This window comes from Eumetopias jubatus, unplaced genomic scaffold (assembly GCF_037043125.1).
Source record: "Eumetopias jubatus isolate StellerSeaLion01/CBP00866 unplaced genomic scaffold, mEumJub1_p1.0 scaffold_13, whole genome shotgun sequence".
Lineage (NCBI taxonomy): Eukaryota > Metazoa > Chordata > Mammalia > Carnivora > Otariidae > Eumetopias > Eumetopias jubatus.
The window spans coordinates 52535588-52552182 of record NW_028274819.1 but is presented as its reverse complement, the minus strand read 5'-3'; the positions used below and the strand labels follow the sequence as shown (position 1 = coordinate 52552182).

Below are 16595 nucleotides of genomic sequence, written 5' to 3'. Positions count from 1 at the left end.
CTTCCCCTGAGGTAGCTGGCTTAAAATGGATTGGTATCTATGCCATAAAAATTCCCAACACTCCATATGGTTTCTGAGAATAGTGGTGTCTAAAAGGACTAAAATGTAGGTAACCTATATAATTAAGATTTTCTATTCAACATGTTATGAAAGCTAAAAGTAAGTAAAATTAACTCAATAGAATATTTTTTTACAGTCATTAGAAATCTTATTTATAAAAAATTATTAACGACATGAAGTAGCATTATATCTCATCATAGTTTTTATTATGTTATGTTAATCACCAACATTACATCATTAGCTATTTTTTAATATTATGTTATGTTAATCAGCATACATCATTAGTTTTTGATGTAGTGTTTCATGATTCATTGTTTGCATATAAAACCCAGTGCTCCATGAAGTACGTGCCCTCTTTAATACCCATCACCAGGCTAACCCATCCCCCCAACCCCCTCCCCTCTAGGACCCTCAGTTTGTTTCTCAGAGTCTCTCATGGCTCGTCACCACCTCCGATTCCCCCCCTTCATTCTTCCCTTCCTGCAATCTTCTTCTTCTTCTTTTTTTCTTTTTAACATATAATGTATTATTTGTTTCAGAGGTACAGGTCTGTGATTTGTCAGTCTTACACAATTCACAGTGTTCACTATAGCACATACCCTCCCCAATGTCTATCACCCAGCCACCCCATCCCTCCCACCCCCCACCACTCCAGCAACACTCAGTTTGTTTCCTAAGATTAAGAATTCCTCATACCAGTGAGGTCATATGATACATGTCTTTCTCTGATTGACTTATTTCACTCAGCATACCACCCTTCAGTTCCATCCACATCGTTGCAAATGGCAAGATCTCATTCCTTTTGATGGCTGCATAATATTCCATTGTGTATATATACCACCTCTTCTTTATCCATTCATCTGTCGATGGACATCTTGGCTCTTTCCACAGTTTGGCTATTGTGGACGTTGCTGCCATAAACATCGGGGTGCACGTACCCCTTCGGATCCTGACATTTGTATCTTTGGGGTAAATAGGAGGGCAATTCCTGGATCGTATGGTAGCTCTATTTTCAACTTTTTGAGGAACCTCCATACTGTTTTCCAGAGTGGCTGCACCAGCTTGCATTCCCACCCACAGTGTAGGAGGGTTCCCCTTTCTCCGCAGCCCCGCCAACATCTGTCATTTCCTGACTTATTAATTTTAGCCATTCTGACTGGTGTGAGGTGGTATCTCATTGTGGTTTTGATTTGGATTTCCCTGAGGCCAAGTGGTGTTGAGCACTTTTCATGTGTCTGTTGGCCATTTGGATGTCTTCTTTGGAAAAGTGTCTGTTCATGTCTTTTGCCCATTTTTGATTGGATCATTTGTTCTTTGGGTGTTGAGTTTAAGAAGTTCTTTATAGATTTTTGCATACTATCCCTTTATTTGATATGTCATTTGCAAATATCTTCTCCTATTCTGTCGGTTGTCTTTTGGTTTTGTCGACTGTCTCTTTTGCTGTGCAAAAGCTTTTTATCTTGATGAAGTCCCAAGAATTCCTTTTTGCCCTTGCTTCCCTTGCCTTTGGTGATGTTTCTAGGAAGAAGTTGCTGCGACTGAGGTCAAAGAGGTTGCTGCCTGTCTTCTCCTTTAGGATTTTGATGGACTTCTGTCTCACATTTAGGTCTTTCGACCATTTTGAGTCTTTTTTGTGTGTGGTGTAAGGAAATGGTCCAGTTTCATTCTTCTGCATGTGGCTGTCCAATTTTCCCAACACCATTTGTTGAAGAGACTGTCTTTTTTCCATTGGACATTGTTTCCTGCTTTGTCGAAGATGAGTTGACCATAGAGTTGAGGGTCCATTTCTGGGCTCTCGATTCTGTTCCATTGATCTATGTGTCTGTTTTTGTGCCAGTACCATACTGTCTTGATGATGACAGCTTTGTAATACAGCTTGAAGTCCAGAATTGTGATGCCACCAGCTTTGCTTTTCTTTTTCAACATTCCTCTGGCTTTTCGGGGTCTTTTCTGATTCCATACAAATTTTAGGATTGTTTGTACCATTTCTTTGAAAAATTTGATTTTTTTTTCAAAGTGGATGGTATTTTGATAGGGATTGCACTGAATGTATAGATTGCTCTAGGTAGCATTGACATCTTCACAATATTTGTTCTTCCAATCCATAAGCATGGAACGGTTTTCCATTTCTTTGTGTCTTCCTCAATTTCTTTCATGAGTATTTTATAGTATTCTGAGGACAGATTCTTTGCCTCTTTGGTTCGATTTATTCCTAGGTGTCTTATGGTTTTGGGTGCAATTGTAAATGGGTTCGACTCCTTAATTTTTCTTTCTTCTGTCTTGTTGTTGGTGTATAGGACTGCCACTGATTTCTGTGCATTGATTTTATATCCTGCCACTTTACTGAATTCCTGTATGAGTTCTAGCAGTTTTGGGGTGGAGTCTTTTGGGTTTTCCACATACAGTATCATATCATCTGCAAAGAGTGAGAGTTTGATTTCTTCTTTGCCAATTTGGATGCCTTTGATTTCTTTTTGTTGTCTGATTGCTGTGGCTAGGACTTCTAATAGCATGTTGAATAGCAGTGGTGATAGTGAACATCCCTGGCATGTTCCTGACCTTCGGGGGAAATCTCTCAGTTTTTCCCCACTGAGAATGATATTCACTGTGGGTTTTTCAAAGATGGTTTTTATGATATTGAGCTATGTACCCTCTATCCCTAGACTCTGAAGAGTTTTGATCAAGAAAGGATGCTCTACTTTGTCAAATGCTTTTTCTGCATCTATTGAGAGGATCATTAGTTTCTTGTTCTTTCTTTTATTAATGTATTGTATCACACTGATTGATTTGCAGATGTTGAACCAACCTTGCAGCCCAGGGATAAATCCCACTTGGTCATGGTGAAGAATCCTTTTAATGTACTGTTGGATCCTATTGTCTCGTATTTTGGTGAGAATTTTTGCATCCATGTTCATCAAGGATATTGGTCTGTAATTCTCCTTTTTAATGGGATCTTTGTCTAGTTTGGGGATCAAGGTAATGGTGCCCTCATAAAACGAGTTTGGAAGTTTTCCTTCCATTTCTATTTTTTGGAACAGTTTCAGAAGAATAGGTATTAATTCTTCTTTAAATGTTTGGTAGAATTCCCCTGGGAAGCCATCTGGCCCTCTGTTCTTGTTTGTTGGGAGATTTTTGATGTTTGCTTCAATTTCCTTAGTGGTTATAGGGCTGTTCAAGTTTTCTATTTCTTCCTGGTTCAGTTTTGGCAGTTGATACATCTCTAGGAATGCATCCATTTCTTCCAGTTTATCTAATTTCCTGGCATAGAGTTGCTCATAATATGTTCTTATAATTGTTTGTATTTCTTTGGTGTTGGTTTGATCTCTCCTCTTTCATTCATGATTTTATTTATTTGGGTCATTTCTCTTTTCTTTTTGATAAGTCTGGCCAGGGGTCTATCAATCTTATTAATTCTTTTAAAGAACCACCTCCTAGTTCTGTTGATCTGTTCTAGTGTTTTTTGGTTTCTATTTCATTGATTTCTGCTCTGATCTTATAATTTCTCTTCTCCTGCTGGGTTTAGGCTTTATTTGCTGTTCTTTCTCCAGCTCCTTTAGGTGTAGGGTTAGGTTGTATATTTGAGACCTTTCTTGTTTCTTGAGAAAGGCTTGTATTGCTATACTTTCCTCTTAGGACTGCCTTTGCTGTATCCTAAAGATTTTGAACAGTTGTTCTTTCATTTTCATTTGTTTCCATAAATTTTTTCAATTCTTGTTTAATTTCCTGGTTGACCCAGTCATTCTTTAGTAGGATGTTCTTTAGCCTCCATGTATTTGAGTTCTTTCTGGCTTTCCTCTTCTGATAGAGTTCTAGTTTCAAAGCATTGTGGTCTGAAAATATGCAGGGAATAATCCCAATCTTTTGGTACTGGTTGAGACCTGGTTTGTGACCTAGGATGTGATCTATTCTGGAGAATATTCCATGGGCATTAAAGAAGAATGTGTATTCTTTTGCTTTGGGATGGAATGTACTGAACATATCTGTGAAGTCCATTTGGTCCAGTGTATCATTTAAAGTCTTTATTTCCTTGATCTTTTGCTTAGATGATCTGTCCATTTCAGTGATGGGGTGTTAAAGTCTCCTAATATTATTGTATTTTTGTCAATGTGCTTCTTTGCTTTTGTTATTAATTGGCTTATATAATTGGCTGCTCTCATGTTAGGGGCATAGATATTTAGAATTGTTAGATCTTCTTGTTGGATAGACCCTTTAACTATGATGTAGTGTCCTTTCTCATCTCTTATTATATTCTTTGGTTTAAAATCTAATTTGTCTGATATAAGGATTGCCACCCTAGCTTTCTTTTGGTGTCCATTAGCATGAAAAGTGGTTTTCCATCCCCTCACTTTCAATTGGGAGGTGTCTTTGGGTCTAAAATGAGTCTCTCGCAGACAGCATATCGATGGTTCTTGTTTTTTTATCCAATCTGATACCCTGTGTCTTTTGATTGGGGCATTTAGCCCATTTACATTCAGGGTAACTATTGAAAGATATGAATTTAGTGCCATTGTATTGCCTGTAAGGTGACTGTTACTGTATATTGTCTGTGTTCCTTTCTGGTCTATGTTACTTTTAGTCTCTCTCTTTGCTTAGAGGACTCCTTTCAATATTTCATGTAGGGCTGGGTTCGTGTTTGCAAATTCCTTTAGTTTTTGTTTGTTCTGGAAGCTTTTTATCTCTCCTTCTATTTTCAATGACAGCCTAGCTGGATATAGTATTTTTGGCTGCATATTTTTCTCATTTAGTGCTTTGAAGATATCATGCCAGTCCTTTCTGGCCTCCCAGGTCTCTGTGGATAGGTCTGTTGCCAATATTAAGTTTCTACCTTTGTAAGTTACAGATCTCTACTCCCGAGCTACTTTCAGGATATTCTCTTTCTCTGAGATGCATAAGATTTACTATTAGATGTCAGTGTGTTGACCTATTTTTATTGATTTTGAGGGGGGGGTTCTCTGTGCCTCCTGGATTTTGATGCCTGTTTCTTTCCCCAAATTAGGGAAGTTCTCTGCTATTATTTGTTCCAATATACCTTCTGCCCCTCTCTCTCTTTCTTCTTGTTCTGGGATCCAAGTTATTCTAATATTGTTTCGCCTTATGGTATCACTTATCTCTCGAATTCTGCCCTCGTGATCCAGTGGCTGTTTCTCTCTCTTTTTCTCAGCTTCTTTATTTTCCATCATTTGGTCTTCTATATCACTGATTCTCTCTTCTGCCTCATTTATCCTAGCAGTTAGAGCCTCCATTTTTTATTGCACCTCTTTAATAGGTTTTTTTCTTTCAAGTTGGTTAGATTTTAGTTCTTTTATTTCTCCAGAAAAGGTTTCTCTAATATCTTCCATGCTTTTCTCAAGCCCAGCTAGGATCTTTAAAATCGTCATTCTGAACTCTAGTTCCAACATCTTAGTAATGTCCATATTGATTAGGTCCCTGGCAGTCGGGGTATTACCTCTTTTTCTTTTTTTTGAGGTGATTTTTTCCATCTTGTCATTTTTGTCCAGCGGAGAATAGATGAATGAGAGAACAGAATGCTAACAGAGCAATAACAACCCCGGAAAAATATACACTAAACAAATCAGAAGAGACCTGAAACTGGGGGAAAAGAAAAGAAAAGAAAGAAAAAAGAAAAAAAGAGAAAAAGATAAAAACAAGCAAAGAAAAAAACAGACAATGATCAAAGTGATCAGGCTGGTGCACAGATCAGTGCCACACACTAGATTTTGGGCATATTTTGGTCTGTTAGAAGAAAGTGCCTCCCAAAATTTTAAAGAAAGAAAAACTTATATATGTACAAAAATAAGGGTTAGTATGATGAAGGGATGGAATATGACTTTAAAGAAAATTATAAAAGATTTTATAAAAGAAATTGATAAGAATTTGGTTGAAAAAAGAAAGAAGAGGATTAGAAAAAAAAGGGAGAGAATGTGATCAGTCAGGAGACTAGAACAAAGCCATACACTAGAGATTTAGGGTATTTTGGTCTGTTAGAAGAAACTGTACCCCAAAATTTTAAAAAGAGAGAACAACTTATATATATATATATATACCAAAATTAAGGTTAACTAATATGAAGGAATAGAATATGACTCTAAAAGTGAAAAATAAAAAAGATTTTTTTTAAAAAGGGACTGATAAGATGTTGGTTGAAAAAGGGAAAAAGAAAAATCCAAAAAAAAATAGAAAAAGAAAAAGAAAGGTTAAAAAAAACTTTGAAAGACTAAAGAATCATGATAAAAAAAGCCATGAATTCTATGTGCAGTATTCCCCTAGTGCTTGAGTTCTGCCATTCTCATTGCTCGGAAAACTTGCTCTTGGCTGGCTGTTCTTGCTGATCTTCTGGGGGAGGGGCCTGTTGCCATGGTTCCCAAATGTCTTTGCCGGAGGCAGAATTGCCCCACCCTTGCCGGTCCAGGCTAAGTAATCTGCTCAGGTTTGCTCTCAGGAGCTTTTGTTCCCTGCAAGCTTTCCGTACAACTTTGGAGGAGGAGAGTGAAAATGTCAGCCTCCCAATCTCTGCTACAGAGGATCCGAGAACTCGGGGCCCCATTCCTCAGTGAGCCCCCAGAGAAAAGCAGTCAGTCACTCCCATCTCCTGGTCTCCAGCCGCACTCCGTGCTCACCCGGCCTGTGACCGAGCATAACTATCTCTGGCACACAACCCCGTGTGGAGTCTCCAAACCCAGCAGATTCCTGCAGTGTGCTCCCATGCTGCTCCTCCCAGTGGAGGAAGGGTAGTCTCCCCAGATCTGCCACTTGTTGCATTCCTGCTGGAAGCATAGTGGCTTGACTGTGCTGTGGAGCACGGTTTATGGCAACCCCAAGTTGAGAGCCCACTCCTTGACTCTGTCTTTGCAGCTGGCTTTCCCGCTCCAATACCTGGAAGCTCTGCTGCACTCAGGCACCCCCAGTCCTTCTGTGACCCTGAGGGTCCTGAGACCCCACTGTCCCAGAGAGGGTTCCATCCCCCAGGTTAGGCACTGGAGTGAGGTCCCTCAGCAGAGCAGACTTCTAAAAGTTCCGATTTTTGCTCTGCTCCTCTATCACTTGCCAGTAGTGGCTGATGGAGACCCCCTTCCCCGCAGTCTATCTTCCCAAATGTCACCTCAGATTCACTTCTCCGCACGTCCCACCTTCCAGAAAGTGGTCACTTTTCTGTTCAGATAGTTGCTGCTATTCTTCTCTTTGATCTCCTGTTGAGTTTGTAGGTGTTCAGAATGGTTTGATCCCTATCTAGCTGAATCTTGGGACCAGATGAAATTTATGTCTCCTACTCCTCCACCATCTTGCTTCTCCTACCTCAATAGAATATTTAACTTAATATCATCCAAAATTTATTTAAACATAAAATCGATATACATATCAATTAAATACTTAGTATCATTTAAATGATAAAAGTAAGCCTTCTTAATCCAGTATTTAACACAAAACACATCTTATTTTGTACACTAAATTTTCAATGGCTAAGATAAAATGCAAAACAAAACATTATGTTGAAGTGAAAAATATTTTATACTGCTTCAGACTTTAAACTTTAATTAAAATAAATAAATATTAAAAATTCATTCCTTCAGTTGAATTTGCCACATTTCCAATGTTCAATAAGCATATATGGCTAGTAACCAAAAGAACTGTAAGTTTTACCCTTCAATACAGATATAACCTGGGGAACACGTGTGATCCTAAATTCTGAGTACTGGATCTGAGTAGAAGAAATGTGACATAACATGAGGCTGAATTATAATATGAGGACCTTAAATAGCGTTTCTGGACTCACTGTATTTGGGAATGGTTCCAACAGTTGGATAGTTGACTGAAACCTGTACTCAAAGATGGTCTTCTGTAAATGAACTGAAATGCCAGAATTTCCAAGAAAACCATAAAAGAAAGTTTTTAAAGATTCAGGGAACATAGAATGTTAAAGTGAATTTATCATGCCTGTTCATCCAGGCCCTAACTCTGCCCTAGAGTCCCTAGAAAACACTCTCCTCATCATGGCTGTGAGAAATATATTCCTGAGGAGAACGTAGGAAACCAGGAAAAGTTCTGTTTGGGCTACTTCCTGCATGTCAGGAATGATGTCAGGAATTTTTGTTGTCAAACTGTTTTTCCTGAATTCAATCTTGAGACAACTCTGAAATCTGGAGCCCATTGAAGTGTAGTCTATCTTCTTCCCTTTAATAAGGATCCTACTGAACAGCCAAATATACACTGGTCTTCCTAAAAGGGACATGTGATCATTTATCATCAAGACAATGCATTGAAAAAGAAAAGCAAAGCTGGAAGCATCACAATTCTGAAATTCAAGCTGTATTACCAAGCTCTAGTCATCAAGACAGTATGGTACTAGCACAAAAACAGATACATAGATCAATGGAACAGAATAGAGAACCCAGAAAAGGACCCATAACTATATGGTTAAGTACTCTTCAACAAAGTAGGAAAGAATATCCAGTGGAAAAAAGACAGTCTCTTCAACAAATGGTTTGGGGAAAATTGGATAGCGACATGATAAGAATGATACTTTCTTGCCCCATACACAGAAATAAATTCAAAATGAATGAAATAATTGAATGTGAGACAAGAAACCATCAAAATCCTAGAGGAGAACACAGGCAGTGACCTCTTTGACCTTGGCCAGAGCAACTTCTTACTAATCACATCTCCAGAGGCATGGAAAACAAAAGCAAAAATGAACTATTGGGGACTTCATCAAGATAAAAATCTTTTGCACAGTGAAGGAAACAATCAACAAAATTAAAAGGCAACCTTTGGAATGGGAGAAGATATTTGCAAATGACATCAATGATAAAGGGTTAGTATCCAAAATCTATAAAGAACCTATCAAACTCAACACCCAAAACACAAATAATCCAGTTAAGAAATGGGCAGAAGACATGAACAGACATTTTTCAAAGAAGATATTCAGTTGGCTAACAGACATATGAAAAGATGCTCAACATCACTTATCATCATAGAAATACAAATCAAAACCATCATGAAATACCACCTCACAATGGTCAGACAGGCTGAAATTAGCAACCCAGGAAATGGCAGATGTTGGTGAAGATCAGAGAAATGGGAACTACCCCACGACCCAGCAATTGCACTACTTGGTATTTACCCAAAGGATACAAAAATACTGATTCCTGAGGAGTACATGCAGCCTGATGTTTATAGAAGCATTGTCAACAATAGCCAAATTATGGAAAGAGTACAAATGTCCCTTGACTGATGAATGGATAAAAAAGAGGTGGTATATATATACAACAGAATGTTACTTAGCCATCAAAAAGAGTGAAATCTCGTCATTTGCAATGATGTGGATGGAGCTAGAGTGTATTATGCTAAGCTAAATAAGTCAGTCAGAGAAGACAAATACCATATGTTTCACTCATATGTGGAATTTAAGAAACAAAACAGATGGACATATGGGAAGGGAAAAAAAAAAGGAAAGCAAACCATAAGAGACTCTTAATGATAGAGAACAAACTGAAGGTTAGGTTAAAAATATGGATGATAACTTTCTAATTACAAAAATATTTATAAATATTTACATCAAAAGTTTGAAGTACATACCCACCTATAATATAAAATTGCATCACACCAAATGCATTAAAATTTCAATTGATCAAAGATAAAGGGAAAATAAAAGGAGATATAAACAAGAAAATTCAGAAACCAAAAAAGAAAAGACAGTGTGGTCAGATATAAAGTTCTTAAAGACAATATAAAAGTCAGTTAAGAATTAAATACTATTTTTACTATTCTGAAAAAAATTAGACTTAATCTCTTTACTAGAATGGCTTTGGTACAGGCATTATAGAGAAAAGTATGAAGTTTCTTCAAAAAAAGAGAAATGATCCTGCAACTCCATTTCTTGGTAAATATCCTAAGGAATAAGACGAGTAGCTCAAAGAAATATGTACACTCCTATGTTCACTGGATCATTAGTCATGGTAGCCCAGATAAGGAGACAACCTAAGCCAAATGAATAGGTAAAGAAAATGTTGTATATGTAAACCATTGAATACCACTTAGTCTTTTTTTTTTTTAAGACACATTTATTCAGCATCATGATCAGACTATTACATTTAGCAATCAACAGCATGGGTGCAAAAAAAAATATCTACATTAAAACCCTTTGTTGGAATGCTTTACACTTTCCACAGAACAGAAACTAAAATAACTTGTTATACAATTAGTCACAAATACAGTCCTCGAGTTTTTTGCCCATACACATGAGTATTGTCTAAAACATGTCTTCTTTGTAGCAGCTAGGCCCTGCCACCACTGTGCTTGGCCGAGTTCACAAATCTGTTGTAACCTGTGGCTTCCCTGTCACTTCTCTGGCTCTCCTCTCCTGCTGAGCTTTGTTTCCTGGCAGTAATTAAAACCTTCTGCCACTGCCGTAGCTAGTGCTGCTGCTGGAACCACCATAGCCACCTTGGTTTTGTGGTTTGGCAAAGTATTGGCCTCCACCACCCTAGGGGCCAGAGCTTCTGCCTCCAAAATTTCCCCCTTTCATGGGTCCAAAATTTGAGGATTGATTGTTGTAATTGCCAAAATCATTAGAGCTTCCGCCACCTCCAAAGCTGCTTCCCTCATGACCAAGTCCGTCATAGCCATCCCCACGGCCACCATCTCCACCACCTGGACTGCCACCAAAGCCACCTCGACCACTGAAGTTCCCTCCACGACCAAAGGTGTCATTCCCACCAAAACCACCTCCACGACCACCACCAAAGTTTCCAGAACCACTTCGACCTCTTTGGCTGGATGAAGCACTAGCCATCTCTTGCTTAGGTAGGGCTTTCCTTACTTCACAGCTGTGGCCATTCACAGTATGGTATTTTTGAATGACAATCTTGTCCACAGAGTCATGGTCATCAAATGTTACAAAAGCAAAACCTCTCTTTTTGCCACTGCCTCAGTCAGTCATGATTTCGATCACTTCAGTTCTCCCATACTGTTCAAAATAATCTCTTAGATGATGTTCTTGAGTGTCTTCTTTAATGCCACCAACAAAAATCTTTTTCACAGTTAAGTGGGCACCAGGTCTTTGAGAATCTTCTCTTGAGACAGCCTTCTTTGGTTCCACAACTCTTCCATCCACCTTGTGTGGCCTTGCATTCATGGCTGCATCCACCTCCTCCACAGTGGTATACGTGACAAACCCAAAGTCTCTGGAGCACTTAGTGTTTGGATCTCTCATTACCACATGGTACGTAGGCGTTCCCCATTGCTCAAAATGTCTCCTCAGACTCTCATCAGTTGTTTCAAAGCTCAAACCTCCAATGAAAATCTTCCACAGCTGCTCAGGTTCTTTGGGAGACTCTGACTTAGACATGAAGGTGGTGGGTGGGGGGAGACTTTAACAATGCTTACTCCGCGGCGTCCACGGGCAGAAAGAAAAGAAATATTACTTAGTCTTAAAAAGAAGGAAAACTTTCCAAGAGGTATGCTAAGTGAAGTAAGCCAGACAGAAAGACTAGGGAGTGGGGGAAAGAGGAGAAATATTCATTCTCCTCTTTGGAGATTGTACCCATCTTTCAGTTATGATGAACAAGTGCTGGTGATTTAATGTACAGCATGACAATTATAGTTAATAATACTGTATTGTATTCTTAAAATTTACTAAAGTAAATCTTAAGTTTTCTCACCACAAAAAACAAAAGGTAACTATTTGAGGTGATGGATGTGTTAAATAACTTGACTGTGTAATCATTTCATATATATAAAATCATAACATGTACACCTTTAAAAATCACATTGTGCAAGCTAAATATAGAGTTTTTATTTGTCAATCATATTTCCATAAAGCTAGGAGATCCCCAGTTAATTTATAATACTATATCCTCTAAATGACCTTAAAATGAATATGAAACAAAGGGTTATTTTCTAGGTAAAGGAAACTCACTAGCAGAAAAATTGCATTAGGTAATATTTAAGTTTATTTCTTTAGACATGAGTAAAATCATTACAGATGAAATTTTAAAGATGCAAGACCGAATGAATACCAACAGAAATAGCAAATATTTGGAAACATTTAAATGAATATTGACTTTCCAAAACAATAACTCTATATGTGTAAGTTTATAAGAAGTAAATTAAACCAACAATATTATATAAGTCAGAAAGTAGAAAAAGGGACTAAAATTTTTTATCCTTTATGAATAGAAAGCAGTAAGACTGCTAGTTTATACTAAAATTTGATAAGTTGCAGGGGCATCTGTAGGACAATGGCAAAAGTAACTAAAATTATGTATGAAAACAAAGCAAAGCAAATGAGACTTACCCAGTCATGATTAAAAAATTCTAAAGAAGAAAATCTTTGTTGTGAAATATATGTATCTTGGGTTGAAGTAAAAGAAATGAAGTAAATGAAATTTTAAAAAATTAAAAAAGTAAATGAAATTTAATTAAGAAAAATAATAATTATGTTAAATGTGCATGAAATTTGTAGTGTATTTAAAATATGAAAGTTGTCAGACTAGTTTAAGTATAAATTCTTTTATTGAAGAGACTGTCTTTTCCATTGGATGTTCTTTCCTGCTTTGTTGAAGATTAGTTGACCATAGAGTTCAGGGTCCATTTCTGGGCTCTCTGTTTTGTTCTATTGATCTCTGTGTCAGTTTTTATGCTAAAATCATGTAGTCTTGATGATCACAGCTTTGTAATATAGCTTGAAGATAGGCACTGTGATACCCCCAGCTTTGGTTTTCTTTTTCAACATTCCCATGGTGATTCAGGGTCTTTTCTGGTTCCATACAAATTTTAGGATTGTTTGGTCCAGCTCTGTGAAAAATAATAGTATTTTGATAGGGATTGCATTGAAAGTGTAGATTGCTCTGGGCAGCATAGACATTTTCACGTTTATTCTTCCACGGAATGTTTTTCCATCTCTTTGTGTCTTCCTCCATTTATTTCATAAGTATTCTGTAGTTTCTAGAGTATAGATCCTTTACCATTTTGGTTAGGTTTATTCCTAGGTATCTTATGGTTTTTGGTGCTATTGTAAATGGAATTGATTCCTTAATTTCTCTTTCTTCAGTTACATTGTTATTGTATAGAAATGCAACTGATTTCTTTGCATTGTACCATCTTCCTTACCTACCACCACTAACAGGAAGGGTGTCAACAGCACCTTGCAGCAGATAGTATGGGGGCCATCTTTACGAAGAGGCAATCTGCCTCCAGAAAGCAAGGTGGTGGCTAGGCCTAGGTGGCTCAGTCAGTTAAGCATCTGCCTTCGGTTTGGGTCATGATCTCAGAGTTCTGAGATAGAGCCCTACACTGGGCTCCCTGCTCAGTGGGGAACCTGCTGCTCCCTCTGCCTGCTGCTCCCCTTGCTTGTGCTCTCTCACTTTCTGTCAAACAAATAAATAAAATCTTTAAAAAAGGCAAAAAAAAAAAAAGAAATTCTTTGATACTTGTAAATGGAGACAAATTTAATTATCAAGATACTAAAAGGCTGAAAGAAAAAGTGTAGATGTTTATAAGTTGAGTTTGCTGACTAATTTTAAACTCTATAAATTTCATAAAGTCAGTGAAAGTGGAATAGTCATCATTTTATCCCTAGCAGCTTACAGTTGTAAAAATATACACTCAGAAAATGATTATATTCAGAGAAAAAAAGCTACATGAAATATCAACTAATCTAGTGGCAATGGATGCATTCAAAACTTTTGATATATAAATATCAATCGGATATTTAGATGAATAGAGAAAAATGACATGGCTTACTAAATCAAATTTTAAGGGACGAAGAGGATGCAACAATGAATATTGGGAAGTGGTCTAAAAAGCACGTGGAAATTAAATGCATTTAAATACTTACAGAATAGAGATGATATAGATACATATTTTAACATAATTTCTGTGAGAAGACATCTCTCTGATTTAAGTTTCATAAAATTTCATATTGAACTGCACATGCATTAGGTGTCATTCTTTTTCCTTTCCTTGTTTCGATACTAATATTTTCTTCACACGGTCATAGATCTGCTTGGTCCTGACTCCGTATATGACAGGATTGAGCATTGGTGGCACGACGACATAAAGATTGGCCAGGAGTATGTGGATATAGCGGGGGACATTTTGGCCGAAGCGATGTGTCATAAAGGAAAAGAGGGCCGGTGTATAGAAGGCAAGGATGACATAAACATGAGAACCACATGTGCTGAGGGACTTGAGTCGGGCTTCACGGGAGGGAAGACGGAAAACAGCACGGAGTATCTGAACATAAGACAGGGCAATGGCTATGATGTCAAAGACTAGATTACAAATTGCACATAAGCCATAAATAATATTGATCTTGATGCTGGCACAAGAGAGGCGAGCAAGACCCATGTGTTCACAATACGTATGGGGAATGACATGATTCCCACAGAAGGGCAATCGCAAAATAAGAAATACAAATGGAATCACAAAAATAAATGCCCTCACTAACACAGCAACACCAATCACAAAAACAACCTTGTTGGTGAGGGTGGTGCTATATCGGAGTGGGCTGCAGATGGCCATGTAGCGGTCATAAGCCATTGCCAACAGGACTGCTGATTCCATAAGTGTGAAGCTGTGAATGAAAAACATCTGCACAAGGCAGGCTTCAAAGATGATCTCTCTGAGGTTGAACCAGAAGACCCCGAGCATCTGGGGAATGGTAGCTGTGGACAGACCCAAATCGATAGTAGCCAACATGGCCAAGAAGTAGAACATAGGTTGGTGTAGGCGGCTCTCAGCCTGGATCACGAACAGAACTGTGAAGTTCCCTATGAGTGCAATCATGTACACAGCACAAAAGGGCAAGCCAATCCAGACGTGCAGCGTTTCCATTCCTGGGATCCCCAGCAACAAGAAGGAGAAGAGATGGAATTGGGTGTCATTGGGAAGGAACATCTTATTTGGTAATGCATAAGTCTTCGGAAATGTATGCTGACCCAATCTACAGGTAACCAGATAGTCTCTTTACTGCTAGAGACCTAAAGATAATAGAGATAAAAAAAAATAGCTTAATTAGCTATTTTTTCTCATTATCACAATTATCACCAACAGAACCCCTCTTCATTTCTGACCAACTTAAGATTCTGCTGGCTTCTAAATATAGTGATGGAAATTAATTCCAGTTGATTGACAACACTCCGGGATTAGCACACAGGATGAATAATAACTATACAATAAACACACAGATTCATCAAAATTTATGCAAAAACATTAAAAATTACTTTAAATTGGTCAATCTGTTAGTATTTAGTAATTATTATTACAAAATACAATTGGGAATAATAGTGAAAACAATAACATCAAATACCAATTATTGAAGTCCTGCCTATTATTTACAAGGCTTTTATTCAAAAAGCATCTCCAGTATTTAAATAAAAAAACCCTTCAAGAAGAACATTAATTTTACTTGTTTCATGTATGACTTATCTAATGATCAAGAGTTTAAGTAGCTTACTGGAACTTTAGCTATTTTTTTTTTAAGATTTTATTTGTTTGACACAGAGAGAGAGAACACAAGCAGGAGAGCAGGCAGAGGGAGAAGCAGACTCCCCACGGAGCAGGGAGACCAATGCAGAACTCGATTCCAGGACTCTGGAATCATGACCTGAGCCAAAGGCAGATGCTTAACTGATTGAGCCACCCAGGTGCCCCTTTAATAGCTATCTTTATAATGAAGAATACTAAATAAAAGTCCCCAACCCTCCAAACTGTATCACATTCAGATTCTCAAACCAAATGCCTCGGGCAATTGGTTTAACTTTTCTTTTGCCAAAATATTACAAATAAAATATTTTTAAAATTGAATCCTCAACCCTGCCTCTACTAAACTCCAGCTTTAACTTAATCTTACTTTTGCTATTGTCTAATCTCAGTAAATGTCATGATCATGTAACCAGTGGACTGGTTCAGAAATAGGAGCATCATCTTTTTCTTTTCTCTACCTATTAAAAAAATACTCTTGATTCTATTTCTAAAAATATCATGAAAATCCATACAGTTGTGTCCATCCTCATTGGGATAGTTCCAGTCATCATTTCTTGGGTTGACTAAGGCACATTGCTCTCTAGTGTTTAACATGACCTCTGCAGTCAGACTAATTGTGCTGAAACCCAGGTTCATGACTTATTCCCTACAGAGTTGAAGGAAAGTAAATAAAGTATTACATATTAGCTGTGTGAGCTTGCAGAACTGTCACATTGCTATACTTCAGTTCCTTCATCCAGAAAATAGAAATAATAAGTGCAAATAAACCTTTAAAAATTAAATTCTTGGGGAGCCTAGGTGGCAGTCTGTTGAGCATCTGCCTTTGGCTCAGGTCATGATCTCAGGGTCCTGGTATCAAAGCCCCACATCAGGCTCCCTGCTCAGTGAAGAACCTGCTTCTCCCTCTCCCTCTGACCCTCCCCTTGCTTATGTGTGCTCTCTCTCTCTCTCTCTATCTATCTCAAATAAACAAAATCTTTAAAAAAATTAAATCCTTAATTATTTATATATATTAATTTATTTTTTAAGTAGGCTCAAAGCTGGACATGAAG

The 16595-nt window shown here is 37.7% G+C and overlaps 1 protein-coding gene and 1 pseudogene across 1 annotated transcript; both read right to left on the bottom strand.

Annotated features, from left to right (window-relative positions):
* Positions 1-10151: 10151 nt before the first annotated feature.
* Positions 10152-11404, bottom strand: LOC148162653 (heterogeneous nuclear ribonucleoprotein A1 pseudogene; annotated as a pseudogene).
* A 2597-nt stretch (positions 11405-14001) lies between these two features.
* On the bottom strand, positions 14002-14955 carry LOC114218770 (olfactory receptor 52E2). Its single transcript, XM_028116035.1, has one exon. The coding sequence runs from the start codon at positions 14953-14955 to the stop codon at positions 14002-14004; it is 954 nt and encodes a 317-aa protein (XP_027971836.1).
* Positions 14956-16595: the final 1640 nt, after the last annotated feature.